Source organism: Trichoplusia ni, unplaced genomic scaffold (assembly GCF_003590095.1).
Source record: "Trichoplusia ni isolate ovarian cell line Hi5 unplaced genomic scaffold, tn1 tig00001433, whole genome shotgun sequence".
Classification (NCBI taxonomy): domain Eukaryota; kingdom Metazoa; phylum Arthropoda; class Insecta; order Lepidoptera; family Noctuidae; genus Trichoplusia; species Trichoplusia ni.
Genome location: NW_020800124.1, coordinates 8093 through 17674, shown reverse-complemented (window position 1 = coordinate 17674; position 9582 = coordinate 8093). Strand labels below are relative to the sequence as shown.

The 9582-nt window shown below is 37.4% G+C and overlaps 1 protein-coding gene across 1 annotated transcript; it reads left to right on the top strand.

The window, feature by feature from the left end:
- The first annotated feature begins 5121 nt into the window (after positions 1-5121).
- On the top strand, positions 5122-7426 carry LOC113507294 (piggyBac transposable element-derived protein 2-like). Its single transcript, XM_026890154.1, has 3 exons — positions 5122-5389; positions 5813-6636; positions 7391-7426. The coding sequence occupies exons 1-3, from the start codon at positions 5122-5124 to the stop codon at positions 7424-7426; spliced, it is 1128 nt and encodes a 375-aa protein (XP_026745955.1).
- Positions 7427-9582: the final 2156 nt, after the last annotated feature.

Here is a 9582-nt window from a genome sequence, read left to right as displayed (position 1 = left end):
GTGGATGGAGCATTATAACGCCAGGGTGTTCCTGAGTTGGACGCCTATCGGCATTTATAACAATTTTATAATTGTTATCATCATCTCGAGGAAGAGCTTCTAATGCCGATTTAAAACTGCATACATACGAATTAACCTGATGCAACATGTTCTGAAGTTGTGATATGAGTTCAGTATTTAAATTCGGGAAATATTGATTTCTTATATTCGACTGTTCGTTGTAGTCGGATACAAAATATATTTGAAGAAACTTAGGTTGGTTTTCAGGCAAAAGGGATCCTATCAAATGGTAAACCTGACCTTGTATCTTAAAAGTAGGCATGAAATGACCTTCTGAGATTTGTTGAGCGCCAAAGGATGTCATTTGAAATGCACTATTATAAGTGCGAATATTATCTAAAAACTGTTTAGATTGTATATGTTCCCCTAAAGTAGTGATTTCAAAGGTTCCGGTGGGTCTTCGAATGAAGGCAAATTTATTTTACCTGTAGAACAACAGAAACCAGCTGACTCCTTACTCCACTTTGAAGCATTACAAAAACGACATACCACGTTCATATCGCCTATTACAGAAGATGATCCATAATCAATTGTGAGGTTATAAGCAAACCACTTTTATATTTGTCGGACCAAGCCACCGAATTTCTAGATTGATCTTCTATGTGTACATCTAAGTTATTAAGGCTATGTCGAAATCTGTCTGCAGTAAGACGGGCCTCTCGCTGTTCGTCCGTTTCAAGAGACCGAATATTTTCGATTCTTAATCTTTCATTAGACAAACTTACTGATCGTTCTTGTCTCAAAGAATTATAATATTCGCGTACCGACTCTAGTCGTTGTTCATGCTCATGTGCGTCTTCGAGAGATCGAATAACATTATGGTGCACCCTATCATTTGTCAAACGGTCTTCATATTGAGTTAAAGTTTCAGATTCTCGAGATAAAATATGACGTTCGCGGTCAGCTGTGAGACGCAATCCCTCTCAGTGTAGGTTTCTGACTCGCGAGACAATATATGACGTTCGCGGTCAGCTGTGAGACGCAATTCCCTCTCAGTGTAGGTTTTCTGACTCGCGAGACAATATATGACGTTCGCGGTCAGCTGTGAGACGCAATTCCCTCTCAGTGTAGGTTTCTGACTCGCGAGACAATATATGACGTTCGCGGTCAGCTGTGAGACGCAATTCCCTCTCAGTGTAGGTTTCTGACTCGCGGACAATATATGACGTTCGCGGTCAGCTGTGAGACGCAATTCCCTCTCAGTGTAGGTTTCTGACTCGCGAGACAATGTATGCCGTTCGCGTCAGCAGTGAGACGCAATTCTCGTTGTGACGCAGTTTCAGCATCTCGGGATAACACATGTTGTTCTCCGGTCAATGGTAAGCCTCAGCTCTCGTTGAGAAGAGCTTTGAGACGCCCGTGATGTAGCTCGTCTCGCCTCTGTCAGCTGCTAATCGCATCTCTCTCTCTGGAGAGCTTTCATTGGCTCGAGAGGTTGAGGCACTAACTCTCATAGAGTTTAACCGATGTGCTCTTTCCTCTGCCGATTCTTGAGAACGCGCATTTCTCATCCTTTTAGCATCTCTCGAATTTCGAGATAAAGATGGTCGTTTTTTTAAGTGGCATTGTGTATTTTTAATCGACGGTAACTGAAGCTACCTTACACTTACAATTATATATAGTTATTATGTAATAATTACGAAAATAAACTATTAATATAATAAAACACTACCAATTACGAAAATAAACTATTAATACAATTAAACACTACCAAAAATAACTAATATAATAATAACGAAAATAAACTATTAATATAATAAACACTACCAATTACGAAAATAAACTATTAATTTAATTAAACACTACCAATTACGAAAATAAACTATTAATTTAATTAAACACTACCAAATTACGAAAATAAACTATTAATACAATTAAACACTACCAAAATAAATAATATAAAAATTACGAAAATAAACTATTAATATAATTAAACACTACCAATTACGAAAATAAACTATTAATACAATTAAACACTACCAAAATAACTAATAGGTGTACCTACTACTAATACTATTAATCTAATACCTATTATATAAACTAACAACAAAACAATTCTAAAAATAAACTATTCAAAGACTAAAAGTCGTGCTGATAAGCACGGTTTGCAAATAACAATTATTGATTGTCAATAAGGTCGAACAGTCTGAACGTCTATTCGCATCAACAGCCAAATATTGTATGACGCTCGAGCGCGGACCCCCCGCCTTTTTACACCTCCCGCCACGACGCGCGTCGAGCGCGGCAACCGATACACAAAAATAATCCTTATAGCATGACTCTGTATTCACCGCGCGATTTCTTATTATTTCATGTATAACTTTGGTGTTTCTACACCGATTTACATGATTCTTTTTTTATTGAATAGGTAATAATGTTAACTTTTTTAATTGGGGATGAGTGATAGTGTTGTAAACGTTAGAGTAGACAAATACAATCAGAAATCTCCGAATTGCTAAGCTATCGGGAGTTTCACGTGGTTATTGTGAGTCAACCATAAAAGTTAGACATATGCTGTCGAGGAATATTTTTTATATAATTTTAGGGAGAATATTTCCGTCATACATGATTTCTATGTAGCTTTAACCTATAAGCCTGCACACGTGACGGAAGCTTAAAAAATGGAGTAACTTACCCCGTTTTCCCAATATTTCCCTTCACTGCTCTGCTCCTATTGGTCGTAGCGTAATGAAAAGTATACTATAACCTGCCCAAGAGTATGAAGAATAATTGTGCCAAATTTCGTTAAAATCCGTCGAGTAGTTTTTGTTTCTATAACGAATATACAGACAGACAGACAGACAGACAGACAGACAGACAGACAGACAGACAGACAAAAATTTTACTGATTGCATTTTTGGCATCAGTAGCGATCCCTAACCACCCCTTGATAGTTATTTTTTAAATATATTTTATGTACAGAATTGACCTCTCTACAGATTTATTATAAGTATATAGATATATAGATATATAGATATAGATATAGATATAGAAGATATAGATATAGATTTAAATTCGGGAAATATTGATTTCTTATATTCGACTGTTCGTTGTAGTCGGATACGAAATATATTTGAAGAAACTTGGGTTGGTCTTCAGGCAAAAGGGATCCAATCAAATGGTTAACCTGACCTTGTACCTTAAAAGTAGGCATGAAAGGACCTTTTGAGATTTGTTGAGCACCAAAGGATGTCATTTGAAACGCACTATTATAAGTGCGAATATTGTCGAGTGCGAGTATTGGCGAGCCTGCTATGGTCATTATCCCTGCAACATCACTAGGAGGGCTTTGCGCGGTGCCGCTGACCGGGGTTTCATTTCTGTTGTCCCTAGCAACGTTCTTTTTGCACTCGAGACAACGCCATTTAGAAGAAGCCCTGGTATTCGGAGGGATCCCTGCACATATTCTACAGTAGAATAGGTTACATTTGCCACACTTAGCGCCATCTAGCGCTGAGGCAAAGCGCGCGCAACCTCCGCATTTGACGCCCGGCATTACTAGGAACTAGTTTTACAGGTGGTACCGAGGGAACAAACTAGATGGCGTGACAGGAGATTCACCGCACAAATCAATAAGTTGCTTTGCACGACGAGGCAGATGGCGCTGTATGGACGTGACAAGACCTCAGGGTTTAATTTTGCTTATGGCAAGGATGTAAACAGTACTGTCACTGACGTCTAACTTTTTCGTTGATTTTGGTGGGTAGCCGTATAAACAAGTCAAAATACAGATTTTTATATTAATATAATATAATAATAAGCAGTCACTGCAATATATGTATTTCCATGTATCACTTGGTTCACTGATTATACTGTTTCAAACCACTTTGTCTATTATTTCTGTTGTTTACAAAAATAAAAAGTTGCACATATGACTTGCCGAAACAGACGTCAAAAGTCAAAGATAACGCTATATCGATGTCTAAATTCTGTTTCAATGCTTTTTTTATAGCGCGTTTACAAATTTTGCTGCGCTTTCAGCCGCGCTATTTGAAGCAGGGTGATAAGGAGCTGTAAAGACGTGTTCAATGCCATTGTGTTTTAAAAAATTCTGAAATTCTAAACTCGTAAAGGCTTCGGAAGGCCAAACTGCGACCACAGTTTGCGTAATACTGCAATGACTGCTTCTGCAGTCGTTCTAGTCATTTTGATCGCTTCAATCCATTTCGAACACGAATCGATTAAAATGAGATATGTTACATTAGATATAGGCAAAAAATCGATATGCAACCGCAGCCACGGACGCGAGGGCCAAGGCCATGAGCGTGGAGCATGCGTAGGCGATGCGTCCGCCACCGAGGAGCACACGCTGCATGCGCGGCACTCCCCCTCCACCGCCTTATCTATGCCCGGCCACCACACATTACTGCGAGCGAGTGACTTGGTCTTCATTATCCCCATATGCGAGTCATGAAGCTCTAAAAGGACTTTCTTATGACATAATGATGGTATGATTACGCGATGACCCCACATAATACAGCCTAATTTACAATATAATTCATTTCTTCTATTAAAATACGGTCTTATTTCTTTAATTTCGACATCTGACGGCCACCCGTCTACTATATAACTTAAAACGCGGCTCAAAATGGGATCACGTTGAGTTTCCCTTTTAACCCTTAAATGGACAATGTTGTTTTTAAACAACATACTAAACATCACAGATAAAATTATCTTTGTTTTATTTTTTTGTTAATTTTGACAACTAGTTCTTATTTCTGAACGAATTTTGTACTTTTTTTAATGTTGGCACTATCCAATATTTTTATGCATTAAAAATAAATGAATGTCAAATGTCACTTTGAAGAAAACTTTTCTAGTGGCGCGAAACTAAGTTTTGAAGCTGTGTTCGGACTTTGATAAAATATAATGTAAGTATATAACATATTTTTATTTGCTTGATTATATCTTCAATTACATGTTCATGTTGTAAAACATTGAAAATTACTTGATGCTACTGTCGAATTACGCGAAATCTGGTATGTTGTAGGAAAACTACAATGCGCATTGCCTGCTAAATAAATGCATGTTTGGTGAAGGGTTTTTATTTTGCTTTTCAGCATGCCGCGATTACTAGAAAGCGAAATAACAAAGTATTTAGAAACTCTTGAAGATTCAGAAGATGGCTTAGACGGCTCGGACTCCGAAGTAGAGGATGAAGGTCACTATTATCAAACAGCTCGAGATGTTCTTCGGGACCTTGAAAATAGTGATGAAGGTGAGAATGCCCAGTCTGATGAAGTGGATGCTGATCCTCCTCTCGTAATTGACAACGATCAAAATATGCCAGACCCTCCTATTTTGGAAGCCGGAGAAGCAGTACCCCAGAGTAGATCACAAGGGATTTCTAAGCGACCTCTGGTTTGGCGAAAACGGAATCTTGTTACTGCTGAAGACAGCCTTATTTTTAGCGGAGAAACTCAGATAACGGAAGCATTGATGTCTTGTAACACGCCGTATGATTTTTTTTCATTTTATTTTACATCAGATCTAAAAAAGCAAATTGTAGAACAAAGTAACTTATACGCAGCCCAGAAACAAATATCCAATCCTGAAATTATAAATGAAAATATCCTAAATAAATTCCTAGGCATTCTGATTTACACCTCAGTCATAAAATTTCCAAACACCAGGGCTTACTGGAGTGATAAATTTGGTTATGATCACATAAAAAATACGATGCCGTTAAAAAAATTTGAAAAAATAAGATCCACTCTCCATTTTGCCGACAATACGCTATGCTTACCCAAAGATCATCCAGACTATGACAGGCTATTCAAAATAAGACCTCTTGAGGAAATGCTCAACTGCCAGTTTGGAAAGGTTCCCTTAGACCAAAGGCTTTCCATAGACGAGCAGATGTGTGCAACCAAAATGAGCCATTACATAAAACAATACATGCCCAATAAACCCCACAAGTGGGGGTTCAAATTATATCTCATCTGCAGTCTACAAGGATATGCTCATAGATTTGAGGTTTACAGTGGAGGGGGCTCCAAAAATAACATCTTACCTGGTGAGCCAGATTTGGGAGAGTCTGGAAATACAGTCGTCAGGTTAGCTAGAATGGTACCACGCAATGTGAATCACATTATATACTTCGACAACTTCTATACTTCTGTGCCTCTCGTCACCTATTTAGCTAAGGAAGGAATTTTCTCACTGGGAACAGTAAGAGTAAACCGATTGAGAAACTGCAAATTGCCTGACAAAAACACTATAATGAAAAAGAACGTACCCAGAGGATTCTATGAGGAAAACGTGGCGACTGTGGATGATATTGACGTAAGTGCTGTTGTGTGGAAAGATAACAAGCCCGTTAACCTTCTTTCCACTTACGTAGGAGCAGAACCAGCAATCACAGTCACGCGCTTTGATAAATCGAAGAAAGAGAGAGTTGCTATTCCATGCCCCAAAGTCATCAAGGAGTACAATGCTCACATGGGGGGCGTGGACTTATTAGATTCATTTATAGGTCGTTATCACATCACAATGAAGAGCCGCAAGTGGACCATGCGCTTATTTTATCATTTCCTGGACCTCGCAGTTATAAATTCATGGGTTATGTTCAAGAAGGTAAATAATATAAAAGGAAATGATCAACTTCTCAATTTGGGTACATTTAGACTAGAACTTGCCGAAACCCTCTGCAAATTGGGTCTACCTGCAAATGGCGCTAAACGTGGTCGACCTAGTGGGAGCACAATACAAAGAGAACTTGTAATGAAGAAGTTCCGAGGACCAGCTCAAGCAATTCCTTTGAAAGACGTCAGATTGGATCAGACATGTCATTGGGCAGTTTGGCTGGATAAGCAGCAGAGGTGCAAATTCCCGAAATGTTCAGGATTTACGTTCAAAATGTGCCAAAAATGTCGTGTATCTTTATGTGATACGAAAAAAAGCAATTGTTTTTATAAATATCATAATTTAGAATAAATAAACACATTTCAAAAACAATATCCACTCTTATTTTAGCCATACTTGCAAAATGTCATTGAATGCGCAATGTAGTTTATAAACAACACTCACATTATTGCAAAAAAAAAAAATAGTAAATTCATGTCTAGATTTTTTTACTCATTTTTCCTAGACAGTAATACATGTCTATTACACAAATATATTTTTTTAAAACGTAAAAAAAAAATCGTCCATTTAAGGGTTAAGGACATTATAATCTAATAGCAAGGCTTCAGTTGAAAAATGTAAATATGTTTGTTCAGGCAAATCGACCTCTTCGCTTGTTATCTCATTTTTTTGTGAATTAAATAATCGAGATAGCACGTCGGATGTATTTTGATCTGTTTTGATGTATTCAATCGTAAAATCGTAGGCTGACAATTTAATGCCCATCGCTGCAAACGACTAGCTGCCGCACTTGGTATGTTTATATTTGATCCAAAAATACTAACAAGAGGTTTATGGTCCGTACGAAGCAAAAATTTACTACCGTATAAGTACTGATGAAATTGATCAACAGCAAAAACGATCGCTAAAGCCTCATTATGAATTTGACTGTAGTTCAACTCTGGGGCAGTGAGCGATCGCGAAGCATATGCCACTACCCACTCGTCGCCGCTGCCAGGCGCGCGCTGCGCCAGCACGGCACCTAAACCGCGCGAGCTTGCATCCACCGTCAATACCGACTCCTTATTTACATCGAAATGTTCGAGTGACTCGGTACTACACAAAAAATTCTTAACTTGTAAAAACGCCGTATGCTGTCGCGAGCCCCATTGCCAATGTCGTCCCTTTTTTAAAAGTTCGTACAGTGGTGCTAGGTGCATACTCAATTTTTTTATAAATTTCCCATAAAAAATTACCATGCCTATGAACGATTTTGCTTCAGAAACATTTCTTGGATGGGGCATAGTGGCAATAGCCTTAACTTTGTCCGGGTCGACTCGCACGCCACTTCTACCAATAATAAAACCAAGATATTTTACTTCTCTGGCCAAAAACTCACATTTAATCTTCTTAATTTTTAACCCATTTACCTCCAGTATTTTTTAAACCTCCTCTATGGATTTTAAATGCGAAGAAAGGTCTTTGTTTCTTATTAAAATATCGTCATAAAAGATTGACACATTAGGTGTATTTTTAATCATTTTTACCATTAGTTTTTGGAAAATCCCTGGGCTTGAAGACAGCCCGTACACTAAACGGCAATATTTGAACAGGCCCGTATGCATTTTAATTACTGTATAATTCCTAGAACTTTCAGAAAAAAATGACTGTTATATGCTTGCGACAAATCTAACTTAGTAAAATACATATTCCCACTAAGGTCACTAAATAAATCCCATTTTCGAAATCGGAAATATGTCAATCGCTAAAACTTTATTTAGAGCTCTGCGTCGACGCGCTCGCGCAACATACGGCAGCGGCCGCGCGCGGCAGAATATAGGCACCGCTCCTTCGCGGACATAAAGCTCAGCCACGCCGCCCGTAAAAGTGCCCAATGTGCCATCAAACAGGGATTTATATCTAAAAAAAAAATATTTTATTACTTGATTTGTTATTCAATACATTATTATTGTTATTGCTTATATGATTGCTTTGCAAATTCACTTTACATACTTTTACATGTACACACGGCAAATTATCTACTGCGCAGGGAACACTGACATGCATGTCGGTGTGCATAAAAGAAACGAGTGTATTACACCGTCTATTTAGTAGTGTTCACTTCACAATAACTCGTTGTCCACGCACACACTTGCAATTCTTTTCGCTTTAATGATAGGGAGAACATAAAGCACAAATTTAACAATATTGTACGCAAAGCCCGTGGCTTAGGTAGAAAAGCGATGGCCCGTTTATGGAAACGTCTTAGGATCAAGTCTCACTGCCCAGCATCGACATTTTAGATTATTAAAATATTTTTTTATAGTGTCGTATTCTTATTTTTGTAATTTACCTGATGATAAGAACAATGTTCGATATAAAATATAATGGAAGATAAAATAAACAAATTGTAAAATAAATCAACAATGTTTATTGGGTCACCGTCAGCGACAACTTTTTGTATCTTTAAAAACATTATTTTATAGTGTTGTATTCTTATTTTTGTAATTGACCTAATATTAAGATCATTATTTGATATAATACATATGAAAGTAAATTTAAACTTAAAATCAACAATATTTAATGACTAGGTTTTTTAAAATTATAATTTCAAATTATACAAGTTTTGTGCATGAGAAATATTTTAAGTCTGACAAGAATTACCGTTATTTTCCATGTTCAAGTGGATATTAATTTAATTGTGATATGAATAAACATGTTAGGAAGTTAGGTATTAAGATATAGGTATCCCAAATTGTAAACTCGCTAACAATGACATCTCTCACATAAAACAAACATAATATCCACTTCATAATAATTTATTAATAGCTGATTGGTGCGCCTTCACTATCAATCACTTGTTGCAATCGTGACCTCATGCTAGCAACCATATTTGAGGACAAATCAGTGCCACGGAACAATTCCCAAGTCAAAGTAACGACATCATCTAAATTTGAT

Excerpts from the sequence above, each read along its gene's own strand:
- LOC113507294 (XM_026890154.1), top strand. The coding sequence starts at position 5,122 with ATGCCGCGATTACTAGAAAGCGAAATAACAAAGTATTTAGAAACTCTT. Across the intron at positions 5,390-5,812 it reads CGGAGAAGCAGTACCCCAGA|ATCATCCAGACTATGACAGG; the intron begins GTAGATCACAAG and ends GCTTACCCAAAG. Across the intron at positions 6,637-7,390 it reads CATGGGTTATGTTCAAGAAG|GCTGACAATTTAATGCCCAT; the intron begins GTAAATAATATA and ends GTAAAATCGTAG.